This window comes from Larus michahellis, chromosome 9 (genome assembly GCF_964199755.1).
Source record: "Larus michahellis chromosome 9, bLarMic1.1, whole genome shotgun sequence".
Lineage (NCBI taxonomy): Eukaryota > Metazoa > Chordata > Aves > Charadriiformes > Laridae > Larus > Larus michahellis.
In genome coordinates, this window is record NC_133904.1 from 45,568,211 (window position 1) to 45,584,989 (window position 16,779).

At 46.2% G+C, this 16,779-nt stretch overlaps 2 protein-coding genes across 3 annotated transcripts in view; one reads left to right on the top strand and one right to left on the bottom strand.

The window, feature by feature from the left end:
• Nucleotides 1–109: 109 nt before the first annotated feature.
• DNAAF6 (dynein axonemal assembly factor 6) overlaps nucleotides 110–16,779 on the top strand; it is a 45,798-nt gene continuing 29,128 nt past the window's right edge. For both annotated transcript variants that reach the window (XM_074600321.1, XM_074600320.1), the window contains exons 1-5: nucleotides 110–190; nucleotides 613–727; nucleotides 2,238–2,301; nucleotides 3,590–3,695; nucleotides 15,569–15,683. In XM_074600321.1, coding sequence (XP_074456422.1) covers nucleotides 632–727; nucleotides 2,238–2,301; nucleotides 3,590–3,695; nucleotides 15,569–15,683 — 381 coding nt within the window. In that variant the 5' untranslated portion in view covers nucleotides 110–190; nucleotides 613–631. The remainder of the gene's footprint in view (nucleotides 191–612; nucleotides 728–2,237; nucleotides 2,302–3,589; nucleotides 3,696–15,568; nucleotides 15,684–16,779) is intronic.
• Nucleotides 5,598–14,881, bottom strand: LOC141748577 (nuclear pore glycoprotein p62-like). Its single transcript, XM_074600869.1, has 12 exons — nucleotides 14,437–14,881; nucleotides 13,874–14,262; nucleotides 13,312–13,422; nucleotides 12,767–12,901; nucleotides 11,485–11,580; nucleotides 10,533–10,641; nucleotides 10,236–10,380; nucleotides 9,743–9,792; nucleotides 9,486–9,620; nucleotides 8,694–8,805; nucleotides 7,777–7,843; nucleotides 5,598–5,816 (listed from the first exon to the last, which is right to left on the bottom strand). The coding sequence occupies exons 1-12, from the start codon at nucleotides 14,718–14,720 to the stop codon at nucleotides 5,725–5,727; spliced, it is 1,725 nt and encodes a 574-aa protein (XP_074456970.1). The 5' UTR covers nucleotides 14,721–14,881; the 3' UTR covers nucleotides 5,598–5,724.

Consider the following 16,779-nt stretch of genomic DNA (forward strand, 5'->3'; position numbering starts at 1 on the left):
GCTACTGCCGCCGTCGCTCCTGCGCCATCCGCTCCGATTGGCTCCCCGAGGCGAGGCGGGCAGCGGCGGCCCGTCGCTGTGGCGACGGGGACGCGGCGGCCCTGGGCCGGGCGGCGGCACCGGGCCCTTGGGCGGGCCGGGGCGGCTGCTCGGTGCCGCGGGACAGACGGCCGGACCCGGGGCGGGCCTGGTGCGTCCACAGCGTGTGGGACCCGATGTGCAGCCCGAAAGCGGGGTCTTGGGAAGGGGGCGAGAACCTGTGTGATGAGCTCTGCCTGGCATCTTGGTGCCAGGCCTGAGCCAAGGCCCCCCGGGCTGTGCTCACCCTGGCTGCAGTAGCAGCAAACCCACCTTTACAGGGGATCTACTAGACCGAATGGTCACTGTAAGGCTTGAGCTGTGACTGCTACTAGTGCCTATGGCGTGAGAGAGTCTCTAATCTGAGCACAGAAAGGAAAGGTTGACTATGTTCTGTTATATATGTTTTGATGTCACGCATGTAAGAGTTTGGCTAAACTTTACCCTTCCAGAACACACAGCAGGAAAATTCTGCTTCACAGACAGTACAGAACATTTTGTTTTCTTCATCTGTCACTTATTTTGTCCCCATAGGTTAGTGGAGAGTGTTGATATGGACAGTATTTCCTCAGGCTCTTCTCTGCAGTTCCTGGCCAAACTGCTTCATGATACTCAAGAGGAAGATGATGATGATGATGATGATCATGTGGTGAGTCTTTCACAAGAAATGCTGTTTCTTTCACATGGGGTACCACAGCCTGACCCGTTTAACTGAGGAGAAGCAAGTCCCTCTTTTCCAGAGTAAGTAAAAAGAGAATGAAAACCATAGAAGGCTTTGGACTGACTGAAACAGGTACTAGAAGATACTTTTAGGGTAACGAGCTCTTGAAGGAGAGAATAAGGAAGATGCCCCAGGAAAGCAAGGACAGGTTGTGCCCACAAAGTGGGAGGGGGAGTTACTTTTTCACCTTGAAGGAAATAGAACAGGTAGTTGAAAGAGCTTTGGATACTTTAGACTTCCCCCTGCTATTCCCTGAAGCCTGACAGCAATGAAGGCAATTACAGCTAAATACTTCATATGAAAGGAAAAAAGCTGCTGCTCAACTTCTGAGTAAAGACTAAAATAGCCAGGGGCAACTGAGTGTACTAATTCTGCGTGTCAGGCATTGAAGAACAGTAGAGATAATTGATCACTGCAGTACCATAGATATGTTGGTGACTGGAGAGCCACAGGTGCCAACAATCACAAGGTGGAAAGCCTCTGTGCAGGCTCAAAACTTTGCCAAGTCTCTTAGGATTTTGAACAAGTCGTGTTAGGACCTGGGTAACAAAGATGGCCAATCCCTCCAAATTGCTCCTCAACAAAGAGCCAGTCGGCTGACCCAGCAGTTGTGCGCTAGTCATGGCAATGGTAGTAACATTTGGGATAAACGTGGAGCGTATCCCTTGAAATTTCCTTTCCGGAGGTGGTAGATGTGGTCCTTCACACTCTAACTCCCTTTCAGCTGTTTAATGCCTGCCTTTTAAAATTAGCCTTATTGCTGCACATCTTTGCGGTAAACATCCTGATTTTAAAAGAATTTGTTTACATCTTTTTAATAAAATGAATGACACTTCAGAGACAGAAATGGAAAATTGCCACAAGGGATGTCAATTAAGTCTGAGTCAGTCTGGGTAAATTCAAATCTTTATTTTGATTTAATTTAGTGTTCTGTGCATATGAGGCACTTTTACCAAACCAAGGAATCTTCCTAAATACAGAAATGCCTCACATTGGCCTATTAGCGCTAAATTGATTCATAATTAGAGGAAAATGTCGTTGCCTCATATGATCTCTACTGTCAAAAGGAATCCAAATGCTGTGATAGGGTTTTCACATAGCACCCTTGTTTTCCTGCAATATTTTCATGGCAGGCAAAGCATGGCAATTTTGCCCAAATGCCACGGAAACTAATACTCAAAAAGCAGTTCTGTCTGTAATTCTGTGCTTCTGGGAGCGCTGCTTACACCCAGCGTGTCAAGGCCATTTTCTGCTGGGTGAGAGGGAAGAAAAGAGATTGTTCAGTGGTTCAGTCATGAAATGTTGGGATAATGGTTTTTTTGGATTTAAGCAGGGATTTGCCTGACCTCAGGTAACAATAATGTCAATAAGTAGAAAAAGTTGTTACTGAGCTGAGCTCTATGAAAATTGATGGAAGTTCCATTTGCCTTTTTTGCAGCCACGCTCTTCTGTTAGCGCCATGACTCCTGCTAGTATTGGACCAGCGAAGAAAGAGACCAGTGGTAAGGAGGACTGTTTGTATGTTTTAGCATTCAGGCCCATGCTAGCAGCCTATAACAGCTGTAGTAACTTCCTAAGTTACCGCTGATGGGCTTTGTTTCCATAAGAGAGTGGTCACTGACCTTTCAGATGGAAATGGTTAATGCCAGTTTTACACTTGCAGTGTAAAATTCTTCTTTTCCCAAAAGCTTAACTGCAAAAGCTCCAAAGAGAAGCAGCAAGGGTAACTCGAGGGCACTGCCGCCTGCAGTGGCGACGATAAACAGAGTAGAGAGCACAGCCTGGTCCCAGGCTGAGGGGAATCCTAACTGAGCAGCAAAGAGCTCCATATATAATACTCTCATGGAATTGTTCATGCTCACCTAGAGCAAACAAGGAAGATGGACTTCCAAGTGCTCTCCTGAAAGGATCTTCATGGAGCAAACTGCGTGGAACTGAGCCTATGCCTATGAGTAGGAAGAGCTATCAAGCATACCTTGAAATGCAGTCATACCATATTCCCCACATAAATTCCACAACTCTACTGCAAAAAACCTTCAGGTTGCAGATTTAGAATCACAGAATTATTTATGTTGGAAAAGACCTTTAAGATTGACTCCAACTGTAAATCCAACACTGCCAACTACCACTAAACAATGTCCCTAAGCACCACTTCTGCACTTTTTTTTTTTTTTAAAATAGCTGCAGGGATGGTGACTCAACCACTTTCTTGGGCAGCCTGTTCCAATGCTTGACAACCCTTTTGGAGAAAGGGGGGAACACTGCTTGTTACCATCTTATTAGAAAATATATTTTTCCATGCAGGATAGGCATAAACCATAGTATTCTGCCTGTGAACTTTGATGTGTCTTCAGTACCTTATCTGGGCTGTGCTCAATAATTAATGGGAAGAACTAGATTTCTATGTGAGGAGGTAGTCCTTTTGTAAATGACTCTGCTCACTTAAAAAAAAAAAAAATCTCCTGTCAGGAGGCTTGAGGAAGATTAATATTTCATACTTCTCCACTTTACCCCTTTTGAAGTGCTAGATATTTTATGCCTGAAAGGAGGATTTCCTTGGTATCAAGTCTGTGTAAAGGAGATTTAAGGGAAAGGAAAACATCCTCCCTCTGCAAATTCTCATTCGTAAGATACTGAGGTAAAGGAAACTGTAATCATTAACTAGAATGCTTTTAATATAAAGAGATTTTTCTAAGGCTTAGAAAAAAAAATAAATCTAAGTTTTCATCAAACCTAGAGGAACAGAGACATTCCAAAATACAACAGAGTGATTTTTCTCATCGCTTACAGGTACTGTTCAAGTGAAATCTGAAAACAGGAAAACTATCTGGAATACAGAGGAGGTGCCAGAAGGAGCTGAATTTGATGACACCTGGGACCCCAGAGAACAGCCAGAGTAAGTGAGCTGAGGCTGCCTGCATGGCCTTTATATTGCATTAATGGAAGTAGGAATTAAACAGCATCTACTGCAGTTGAGTCAAACAGCCATTGGAAAAGCTTGTGTCATGGAAGGAGAAAGGAAGGTTATGGGTTCTGCATCTAAAGCAACACGTGAGGAGTGATTTTCATCTCTCCATTGGAAACTTTCTGATCTTGTAACAGAAACAGAGTTGTTTTTTCCCATCATAAGACTACTGGAAGTGTTTTCTGGAGCAGATGGACTCAAGAGTTCGTGGTGTTTGACTAGTTGCTAAGCATCACACTCGCTTAGGATGCATTTCCTGATCCTGAAAAGGCTAGCGAGCAAAGTAGAGGCAGCAAAGTTAGTGCCTTGGAAGGTGGAGTGAATGATCTTCACCTGTCTTCTACCCAACTCAGTCATGACTCCAAACATAAACCCAATGCAGATGGGTTAAAAAGACTTGAAGGGAGACCGAAAAGGAGAAGCAGCAATACTATGGGGATATTTATGGTCCTCTGAGAAATGGAATCTGCTTTAGTCTCCTGCCCCTTCTCCAGGATTATTAGGCAACTACTTCTCTTTCTCAGGTATCAGATTTTGTTCAGGACACCGTCTTTGGGATGAGCAGGAAAGACCCCTCCACAGCCTGCTGTGAAGATATGGTGGTGAGCTGAACCTGTCTCTCCCATCCCTTCTTTGTGCTCTTTCTCTGCCCTTTTGAATCTTGACATCTTCTTGAGGGACAGAATGCAAACACCAAGCTCTATTATTGCCTTTGGCCTCCTATAGGATTTTTCTACTTCACTGCAAGCTGCAAAGTTAAAATTCTGTTAGTACTACCAGTCATTGAGAGTGTTAAATTGCTCCACTCCCAGGTGAAAATCAACAGCAAAGTGTCTGGAGCCCTCTGCAAGGGTTCCCCCACAGTCAACAACACTCTCACCTACAGCATCTGTGAGACTCCCCTCCCTCCCTACTGAAGATGATGAAATCTGCACACTGGAAAAAGTGAAAGAGCAACTCACACGTTTAAACTCACATTAAAGCCAGTAAATTACTTCAGGAAGCAGCCCCTTCCCTTCCTTCCACAAGACAATATGTAAGGCAAGGCAGATAGGGTACAGAGAGAGGAATATAAAGTAAAGCTCATTACTCATTATTTGCACCCCTTCAGCACTTGGCAGAATAGAAGCCTAAAGCACAAAGCAGAAATGAGTATTAGGACAGTTCTGCTAAATATGTGATCGTTCACTTCCCTGTACTAGCAAAGAGACATTGGAACGCACATTATAATCACACTTTATCAAAAAGCAGCGATATGAGACTCTGTCTCTTAAAAAAAGTCTTCACAGCAGACTTATTGTGTTCGTTCCTGCACCCTTGTGACTGAACAAACTATACTACCCCAAATCACTACTCGAGTACCATTTTTTTAGTCGCACATCTAATAATTTTTAGTTGAGTAGAAATTCTGCTTACAGGTACCTGCACAAAAGCAGTTTATTACCCAAAAGTACAAAAAACAAGGCCCACTTTCACAAGTGGAAGCATACCAAACTTAAACACAAAATCCAGGCAGCAACAGGAGGAATCTGAGTCTCTCAGACTGCTGCAGCTCCTTCTGAGGACAGCTCTTCCTTAAACTGCCTCTGTAAGGACCTGAGTCAAAGCTCATGAAGGCCCAGCTGAACACAATCAAGTTACTTTTAAGCACTGCAGAGCTCAGCCATGGAGGCACAGGCAGCTTAAATCCCTCAGGGCCAGCCTTTGTGTATCTCACCAGCCTGCAGGCAGTTAGAAAGAACAGGGAGGAGGAACACCTACTTCCAGCACAAACCTCATGCTGTCTCTCAGGCTGCAGTGGGGGAATTCCAGTCAGACACTGCAAAGACTGGCTTTGGAACAAACAACAAGTTTTATTGCAAGAAGAGAAACCAACCCAGATCGTCACTGGAGACCTAGGTCCCCACCAACCTCTCTCTTCTCTGGAGATGTTACAGTAATCCTTGAAACTTTGAGTCTTTCAGTCAAATGCAAACCGAAAATTGCGCTCTTGCTCTTTGCGGCGGCTCTCACAAACCTTGGTCACCTCTTCAACCTTTCTCTGCAACACAGCTGTGGGAGAAACAAGGCATTAGGCTTACAATCACCCTGAAACACAACCCTCAGTTCAGATTGCAAAAGGAGAAAGCAAAACATTTGAATTTTGACAGTCACTCAGATTTGACAGTGCACAAAGGAGGAGGAAAACCCAACACAAAGCACTGCTAACCCTCCAAAACAAAGAAGATTGGCTAAAAAAGTATTCCGAGGCATTCAGCAACCACCAGGCAGAAGCGCAAGAGTCCTGGGACAAGATTTATTCTGCACAGCATGCCAAACCCAGAATATTCCAGTAATGTATTAAGCAACACATTTCAGTTTGTCACTTCAAAAATTCACCATACAAAAATGACTATGGCATGAAGCGGCAGTCTGCTTCACTGTCTCAGAGATCTCTCGTTCAACTTGGAATTCCACTGTAACTACAAAAGTGAAGACTTCGTGGTTCTCTCAGGACAAGGCAGAAGGTCAGAACAAGGCTTTGTCCAAATGCCCCTTTCACTTCTGGAAGCAGCACCCACCTGTGTCCATGTTCAGCAAGTCCAGTTAATTGTGGCAGTGTAGGTTAACAGTGATTTGAATCAAGTGCCACAGTTGCACATAATTGTTTAACAAGTCAGACAAGTGAATAACCACTGTGTATGAGTACACCCAGAAAAGATCTCCAGCTGATCGGGGGGTGATTTGTTTCCAAAGGCAAAAAACCTGACAACATCACCTACAGCAAAATGTCCTAGTTCTGGTTTGTGGGGATTTGGGTGTGGGTTTATTTCATACAAAAAGAGTGCTGAAGAATACGTCCTTCCAAGGCCTACTCCACTTATTAATGGCAAGGGCTACGTGAAAGCTTACTTCAAAATGACATTGTTTTTCCATCACACCACTTAAGCGTACACAGTAAGACAATTTCTTTGGCACTGAATGACAGGGGAAAAAATAGGCCTCCTTCCTAGGAAAATTTAAAGGAAACAGGCTGCTATTTTCACACACGTTCTGTAAAGTCAGGATTCTGATGCCACAGAAGTTGCACCGTATTTCCCAAAAAAGGCATGTTCGGAATGCAAAAAGTTGGCATATATGCTCTGGAAGAAAAAGCCAAATTAAACCCTGACTTAAGCCAAGAACACTACTTAAACTTGGAGAGCAGCATGCCTGCTTTCACCCAAGCAGGACAGCAGCTGTGAGCACTTCTCACAGCACAGCAGCCAGACAGTGCAGTTTGGTGCTGGCAAGAGCAGCACTGCTTTATTCTGCCATGCCCCCGTGTGGCTGCTAACATAAGCTCAAATCAAACCCGGGTAGAATTCCTAAATCCCTCACAAGGAGGCACTCCCCGGGAGAAACGTTCCTTTGTTCTGCTTGTTTTTAGCATGGCATCACGGTGCCGTAATAGTTAAGGGTGAATGCAAGAAAAGAAGCAATAGTAACTACACTATCAAGTTTTCGCTATTGAGTGCATCTTCTGACCAGCACCACATCTCAGGTTATTGCTACTCTGAAGTTTCCACAGTCCGGAGTTACTGTGCCTGCAGAAAAACCCACGCTGATCAGTCTTACCTGGATTTGGCTTTCCCTTTGCAGGGGAGGTCGGGGAGGATGACAGCATTACAGACACAGCCCTCCTCACCAGTCTCCCTGTTCCAAAGGGAAACCCCACACCATCTGAGAAGTTGAAATATTCAACCATAGTTTGACAGAACAAAGCACAAGGTTTACAAGTCCTCTGCTTTGCACTGAGGCATTTCAAGCAGTGCTTTCTGTAAAACATCAGCTGCTGCCAGGAACCACTTCTCGGCAGAGGCCTTTAATGCACATCAGGAGAATTCAAGCACAGAAGGGACAGTGGCGTTGAAGGTGAGGAGGAGAAGATTCCTCAGGGATCTTCAGGAATTCATCGATGGTCAAAAGGCATTTGCCCACATGCTACACGCTTTCTGTTTACGTTCCCCAAAAGCTGCTAGACCACTCTCACCTGAATTCTGGTCAATCCACTGCAATGAATCCATGTGTGCGTTCAAGATTTTACAGATCTGCTGAAGCTGAGCAGAAAGAAAAGGTGCAGGTCAGTTTCTACTTAGTGTAACAAATCAGAACAGTAAAAGACAGCCTGCCTGTCCCTGCCTTTGGAACATGATGCAAAATCAAATCCCTCATCTGTACAGCCCCACTAACTGCCCAGATGCTTTCCCGGGGAAGTCTGTCCAGCAACCATGTTGCTTTGCTTCTCTTTACCACCAAGAACACAGGCTGGTTTCGAGGAGTATATGCCTGTATCTAAGTCACACCTAGGAACACCAATATAGATTAATACTATGTAAAGCCCATGCAGGGAGTCCTGAAGTGGCAAAAGTAAAAAGGAATAGGAAATCAACTCAGTCTGTAACAGTGAAGGGAAATTTTACTAAAAAAATAAAAGCTTCTCAGTAAAGCCACAAGGAGCATCAAGATCGAATGAACACTTATCAGAAAGAGCTGGTAATTCAGATCTTGCTTTCATGAGAATGCAAAAGCAGCGTAATAAAAAAGTATCAGCTGTTATAGAGGGCATTCTGAACAAAATTTAGATTTGCCAGAAGGAGCACCCAAGTGGTAGCGCAGGCAGCCGGATCAACATTAAGAAATGCCTCCAAAACAAGTAGTATACTAGGAAAAAGTAGACAACAAGCAAACAACCAGAACTCATACCAGAAGGAGATACTTTGAAATCTATGTGCTGTGTTATAATGCACTTTGACCAAAAGAGAACCAACCCAAGGACAAAGAATGCCCTTCTGAGGTTGTAACTACAAGCAGACGAGTATCCAAGAGAGGACAATCAAAAAGTTAGAACTGTTTAAATATCCTTTGACTCTTACCAACACACACAAAAAACCTAAAGCTTGGATTTACCGGGTCACTTGTGTCTGCTGGGCCTCCTGATGTATTCAAGTGCTCAATGATGTCTTTCAGATCTTGTGCCATACGCTTCAACTGAGCATCTATGTTTTCAGCCAGTTTATAGCTGCAAAACACACAGGAACCCAGGTCAGAATATTTCATGTGAGCTTCAGAAGACCCACTCCCAGTCACACCAACTTCGGGCAATCACAATTAGATTCCACACCTTTCAACTGAGGCCGGTATACACATGGGAACAGCACCAGGAGAGGCATTCTATCACACAGATGAAGGAACTCCCACCCTCTTTCTCTCTTGACAGATACACAGAGACAGACAAGCAACAGTGTGGAGCACTCTCTGGAAGGCTTGGTCAGAACTCAAGGAACCAGCCAGTCCAGGTTCCTCAAGGTTCATCTCTCTTGAACCAGAGAAACACTTCTGTTCATAACCCTGCTAAGATTCAACACTTAAGGCTTATAAGGATGCTTGAACCACACATAATGCATTCTGCTCTCATCACTTCTGTCACTAAATAACCACTAATTTTCCGAGATTATGCCAAAATTAGTAACCTTGCCCAGACAGCTGATTACACCAACACCCAGAGAGCTTTTCATGCTGATTCAAGGGCTTCCAGTTGCACTCCCCCTGTTTCTAACACTTAAAATCTAAGTTGCCATGCATAAAACAGGATTACATGTTTGACACAGGCCGCTGATACATCCCAACTCTACTTCTTGTGCATCAACCACCACCATAGCAGCTTCCTCATCACACATTCCACACAGACTGTTGTCTTACGTCCTCTCCCGTTCTTCATCCGCATGCTGCAAGTAGATAGTCCCGCTCTGTTCCTTCACAGACTCCTCCAGAGGGGTCAGCAAGTCTTCAAGCTCTTTCTGCTGTGACAGAATGAAGTCTAGTTCCTGATCCAGTCTGAAAAGAGAAAGCGTTAACGACTCCACTGAGAGGTTACAGACATTCTGCATCTGCCATACTACAATGCAGGAAGATGCAAACAGGAAACAAAATCATCTCAAGTGTTCATAGTTTCCTACCTCTTCTGATCAAGCTTCACTTTCTCTACTTCTCTGTGTAACGAAGTAATCTGGAAACAGAAGACACTTCATTATATTTCCAAAGATCAAAAGTCAACCCATAAAAGAAGAGTGGTGGAACAAAGAAAGACAGCACCATACAAATGGCTACTCTTTCTACAAGAAACAGTTTTACAGCTTTATTATTATTATTTTTTAAAGATTTACAGACCAAAAACTGAATAAGGGAGGTTTGGCTTTGAAAGCTCCACCCTAAGATAACTCGTTACCATACTGTAAACACACTGAACAGATTGCCAAGCTTCAAAGCCTATAGACCAGAACAGACATACAGCGGGGCTTTCACAAGCACCCAGGTGTAACTCACATCTATTTTTTTTTTTTTTTTTTTTACAAGTAGGAAGTCTCACTAGATGGCTTGCTGCATCTCTAACACTTAAGGCCTTGAAGGATCTGAGCAAGCAAAATCACGTTACAACAGACATCACCTTACCTTCTCCCCATTCTCTATCAGCATCCGATCCCAAGCATTAACTTGCGTTGCTTGATGGAGAAAGTGTTTCTCCTGGTCTTCCAGTTCCAGACTCCACTTGTTTATCAAACTCTCCAGCTGGGCATAAGTCATCACTGGAGGTGCACTGAGAGGAAGGGCAAGACAGTACCGAACACAAGATCAAAAAAACAAAATATAAACATGACACCACTCCTTTTCCCTTCCTCCGCCAGACACCGGCATTAATACAGCCTCTTGCACCAGTCAAGAAACAGTCGGTTACAACAAAATACTCACCTGGTTGTTGTGGTGGTGGTTACGGCAGTTGTAGAAGTCCCAGCTCCAATGGCACCAGTCGTAGTTAATGACTTAATATTCAGAGCAAAGCCAGAAGCAGTAGTAGTGCCTGAAAGAAGAGATTCAAGTCAAGCAGCAGCAAACGACGTATCTGCTACCTAACAAATCGAGAACAGGTCCAATATACACTCCTAAGTGCAGTGCTGTATGAGCTCAAACAGGTCCCTTTTACAAAAAAAGAAAATCCCACATCTGTCAAGATGGGAATGAAGCGCACCTTGACACAAAAGCAGGGGACTCTAAATGGCTCACTAGTGGCTCTAGTAATATGAGGAACCATCAGCCTCCACTTAACCTGGGCATTATCTGAGGAAACACAGTATTAGCCCACATATCCCTCTCAATCTCCTTATGTTTTAAAATTCGACCTAGTAACTACTAGCACACCCAGTTCTGCTCCTGCATCTTTGGGGAAGATCAGATTTCTACGTTTTCAAAAAGCTAAGAGCATCTATCAGATGGTACTGTCAGTCTGTCAGGGCGGCACTTCTAGGCACTGAGCTCAAATTCTTCACAGTTACTCCACAAACAAGCTTTAGAAAGACCTTGAGAGCTGAGCAGCACCCATGTATTTACACTGAAAACTGCATCCAGAAAAAGATGTTCAGGCCTGAATCCTAACACTATTCAGCAGCAAATTCCACTGCAGATTGTCACATGAGGCTGGCCACTTAAATACTGCACTCATCGCTGCTTTATTTTATATTTTTGGAAGAAAAAGTTAATGAAATACAATACTTTGAAACTTACAATATGGAAGAAACAGATTCATGGGACAGAACTGAAACAAAAAACATCTCTCCCTAGTACTCCCTCCAAGTCTCTGGCCTCTCCCTCCCATCATCAGCACACTTCGCCTTCCCTTCAGCTACTTTCAGCATCTAGATCTTACTAGCTGCAGTGCTTGTTGTGGCAGCTGTTGTTCCAGGAACTTTTAATCCAAACCCAAGCGTTCCAAGGCCGGCTGTCCCAGTGGATGGGGCACCAACTGTAAAGAGAAGACAACATTAGGAGTTTCTGTAACCCATTAAATACAGTGCCCCTTGGAAAAATCTCTGCAGAAGTCTATTTGCTAAAGCAATACGATTGCACATACTACAGGAAACACACTGGTCACATCTCAGTTGCCTGGAAACAACCCACCTATTATCATCCAAGAACCAGCTCTGAGGCACCCTGATAAACAGGGAATGCCCATTAGCTTAAAAGCATTCTTAAACACAAAGATTAAGCTCGGCTTTCGAACTAGAGAGACAATGCAAGCATTTTAGGCACACAAAAATACGAGCTGTCAGGTTGGTATCTATGGCATCTACAAGTTGTGGCTGATTAGCAAAAAGTAATCGGTGTGGCTTTGTCATAAAACTTGTGATGGTCCTTGGGAGCAGCTGCCTAAGTTTTCAGAGGTAGGTGTAAGACAGCATTAGGCATGGAATAGTTAATACAACTATTTGTATTAACAATAGTTAATACAACTATTACTAATACTAACTCCAGGAAACACTGAAGTTGACTGCAGCCAGTCTCCATCATCAAAGCAAACAGAAGCATTAACACCTCACTGCAGGTTCACAAAGAAACTGTTAGGACTGTCTTCAAACATGGGCTACTGCCTTAAAGCTATCACAAAGCAGACACTATTTCCTGACACAAAAATCATTTTGCAAGGAGAAACTTGCCAGTTATTACCAGGGCAACTTGCAGACACACAGCTGTGCAAATACTTGTTTTCAGAACCCTGCATCTCCAGTGTCACAGGCCACTGTTATTAAAGAAGTGAGAATGCTTAATGCAGGACTCAAAGGCAGACGCAACCAGCCTCAAGGCACTGGGGTCTGGAGGACAGCAGCTTCAACAACACCAGAAAGCTCCGTTGTCACGATACTACCCAGACAGAGAAACAAAAAAGTCACATACAGCTAAAACTGCCTTCGGCTGCTGGCCCACTCTGAGTCTAAAGCGTGCTTTGGTTTGAAGAAAACCCTCCAAGCCTCACCACTGAAGACAGTGTGGCAGAAATCACACAGAGGGGAGGTGGCAAACAGCGACAAGAGATGGCCTTTTGAATTCTCCCCTATTACTCCACCATCTGCAGGCTCCACTACTCACAGGCAACAGCAACCATGCTGCTCCTTTCTTCCCCCAACAGAGAAAATCCGTATATCGTGTCTTACGTGAGAGGCCCGTGGTGGTAGACGATGTCGGTGCTGAAGAACTCACTATAGATGCAAACAACGTAGGCCCCGTTGAACCAAGAATGGAGGTTGTGGTGGTGGCGGCGGCGGCAGTTGTAGCAGCTGTGGATGTTACTACAAATGGAAAAAACATCAGCCTTGTACAATCGTGCTGAGAATGCAATACAGGTTTCCCCATCTACACCAGTTTCTTATGGATGCAAGAATTCTAAACTTTTTTTTCCCCTGTATTCTACCTCAACTCTCTCCCTTTGCCAATGTGCCCCTTGAACCTGTGGCTTCCTTCCACTACGCTCCAGCAACAAGTACAGAATACAATTCGGCACCTTGGACACAAGAAAAAATACAGGATACTCTGTTCAATGGCTCTATAAACTCTCACAGATTACGGATGCCATTGCAAAGTCACAGTAACAAAACACTTGTAGCCCATTTCCAGACTCCACGTTAGAAAATTCTTCCCAGAAGGACACCAGATTCACCAAGTCCAGAGTGATCTCAGGTTTCCCAAAATCACCTCCTACCTCCAAGTTTGGTTCCAAAGGACAGGGCGGGTTTCTGGCTGGTACTTGTAGCCAGCGTTGCCACAGGGGCACTCGTGGCTGCTGTTGAAGGCAATGACCCAAAGTTTAGCCCTGGAACAAGTAGCACAAGTAAAAAGAAAACATGAACCTTTCACTACAGAGAAACCGATCACAACAATGTGCAAATTAAAATCAGAAAGACTATCACAAAAAACATTAATATTCAATGTAACAAATACTCTGCATTACCCTGGAAATGAACTCGGGCTAACAAGCTTGTTGCCTACAAAGCTTTTCAAGAATGATTCGAACACAGAAGAACATCGCCCTCATCCCAGAGCTGATGACCTCTCCTCCGAGGTCTGCACGGTCACCAACAAGTACATCAAAAGCTGCAAACACAACTTTTGCTGGACTCTGCAGGAGCGGGAGGGTTCTTGCCATCAGGGAGGTGAACCCCGGTTTGGCACCATGGGCCAGGCGCACCCTGCGGCACCCCACCCCCACCACCCTGAGCCCTTTCCCACTGCACCAGCAAACCACCTCCAGCCCAGGCACTCACCTGCAGGCTGCCCCCCAAGGCTAAAGGGGGCTGTTGACTGCGTTGTCGCTCCTAAGGTGGCAGCAGTGGTGGCCGCAGCTGTAGGCGCTATTCCAAAGGTCAACCCTGTGGGAGCTACTTGTGGAGCTGCAGTGCCAATGGTGGAACTGGCTGTTCCGGCCTGACTTGTGGTAACACTGGAAAAAGCAAACCCTCCAGTTGTCCCAGACTGAGCAGTGGTGGTGGCAGTACCAGCAGATCCAAACGTGAAGCCAGAAGGGGCTGCTGCTTGACTTGAGGGCACGCTGGTTGGGACAGAGCTACCAAGTCCAAAGCCTCCTGTAGCCTGTAGCCCTCCCGTAGCCTGAGTTGCAGTGGTGCCGCCAAAGTTTAACTTTGGTGCACTTGCCCTAGAGGAGGAAAGAAAAGAAGCCATTCTGTCTGAGACGCACAGCCAGTCAAGTACCAAATTGGCTTTCTTACGGACCACTTTCCGACAGCAGAATGCACCTCATCGCCCACTCGGGGCCGGCAGGACCGACCCCCCGCCCCAGGGACCGGACGGGCACCTCTGAGACACTCACCCCAGCGGGAACACGCTCGCTGACGGGGTCGCGGCCGCGGACGCCGGGGCCGGCGTCCCGAAGCTGAAACTGGCCGGCTGCGCAGCAGTGCCCGGCGTGCTGAAGGAGAAGAGCCCGGTGGGCTGGCTGCTGGACGCCGTCTGGGACGCGCTTCCGAAGCTGAAGCCGCCCGAGGAGGCGGGCGTAGAGAAGGAGAAGCCGGTCGTGGCCGTGGTGGCCGCCGTCTTCGGCGTGCCGAAAGTGAAGCCGCCGCCGGCACCCGACCCGAAGCTGAACTGACTCATGACGGCTGCGGCCAGCGGGAACCGACGCCCGCAGGAGGCCCGGGACAGCGCCTGGGCCCAGTCGCGGACAGAAGCGGCACCGCTCCCGCTACCCCCGGCCGAGACGCCCACAACCCCGCCGACAGCCGCCGCGCGCACGGCGATGACGCACCACACCGCCGCCACGCACCCGCCCCTCGCCTCCGCCTGCCAACCACCGCCCGGCGCTTCCCGCCTTCCGCAGCTATTGGCTACTGCCGCCGTCGCTCCTGCGCCATCCGCTCCGATTGGCTCCCCGAGGCGAGGCGGGCAGCGGCGGCCCGTCGCTGTGGCGACGGGGACGCGGCGGCCGGCGGCTCTGGGCCGGGCGGCGGCACCGGGCCCTTGGGCGGGCCGGGGCGGCTGCTCGGTGCCGCGGGACAGACGGCCGGACCCGGGGCGGGCCTGGTGCGTCCACAGCGTGTGGGACCCGATGTGCAGCCCGAAAGTGGTGTCTTGGGAAGGGGGCGAGAACCTGTGTGATGAGCTCTGCCTGCCATCTTGGTGCCAGGCCTGATCCAAGGCCCCCCGGGCTGTGCTCACCCTGGCTGCAGTAGCAGCAAACCCACCTTTACAGGGGATCTACTAGACCGAATGGTCACTGTAAGGCTTGAGCTGTGACTGCTACTAGTGCCTATGGCGTGAGAGAGTCTCTAATCTGAGCACAGAAAGGAAAGGTTGACTATGTTCTGTTATATATGTTTTGATGTCACGCATGTAAGAGTTTGGCTAAACTTTACCCTTCCAGAACACACAGCAGGAAAATTCTGCTTCACAGACAGTACAGAACATTTTGTTTTCTTCATCTGTCACTTATTTTGTCCCCATAGGTTAGTGGAGAGTGTTGATATGGACAGTATTTCCTCAGGCTCTTCTCTGCAGTTCCTGGCCAGACTGCTTCATGACACTCAAGAGGAAGATGATGATGATGATGATGATCATGTGGTGAGTCTTTCACAAGAAATGCTGTTTCTTTCACATGGGGTACCACAGCCTGACCCGTTTAACTGAGGAGAAGCAAGTCCCTCTTTTCCAGAGTAAGTAAAAAGAGAATGAAAACCATAGAAGGCTTTGGACTGACTGAAACAGGTACTAGAAGATACTTTTAGGGTAACGAGCTCTTGAAGGAGAGAATAAGGAAGATGCCCCAGGAAAGCAAGGACAGGTTGTGCCCACAAAGTGGGAGGGGGAGTTACTTTTTCACCTTGAAGGAAATAGAACAGGTAGTTGAAAGAGCTTTGGATACTTTAGACTTCCCCCTGCTATTCCCTGAAGCCTGACAGCAATGAAGGCAATTACAGCTAAATACTTCATATGAAAGGAAAAAAGCTGCTGCTCAACTTCTGAGTAAAGACTAAAATAGCCAGGGGCAACTGAGTGTACTAATTCTGCGTGTCAGGCATTGAAGAACAGTAGAGATAATTGATCACTGCAGTACCATAGATATGTTGGTGACTGGAGAGCCACAGGTGCCAACAATCACAAGGTGGAAAGCCTCTGTGCAGGCTCAAAACTTTGCCAAGTCTCTTAGGATTTTGAACAAGTCGTGTTAGGACCTGGGTAACAAAGATGGCCAATCCCTCCAAATTGCTCCTCAACAAAGAGCCAGTCGGCTGACCCAGCAGTTGTGCGCTAGTCGTGGCAATGGTAGTAACATTTGGGATAAACGTGGAGCGTATCCCTTGAAATTTCCTTTCCGGAGGTGGTAGATGTGGTCCTTCACACTCTAACTCCCTTTCAGCTGTTTAATGCCTGCCTTTTAAAATTAGCCTTATTGCTGCACATCTTTGCGGTAAACATCCTGATTTTAAAAGAATTTGTTTACATCTTTTTAATAAAATGAATGACACTTCAGAGACAGAAACGGAAAATTGCCACAAGGGATGTCAATTAAGTCTGAGTCAGTCTGGGTAAATTCAAATCTTTATTTTGATTTAATTTAGTGTTCTGTGCATATGAGGCACTTTTACCAAACCAAGGAATCTTCCTAAATACAGAAATGCCTCACATTGGCCTATTAGCGCTAAATTGATTCATAATT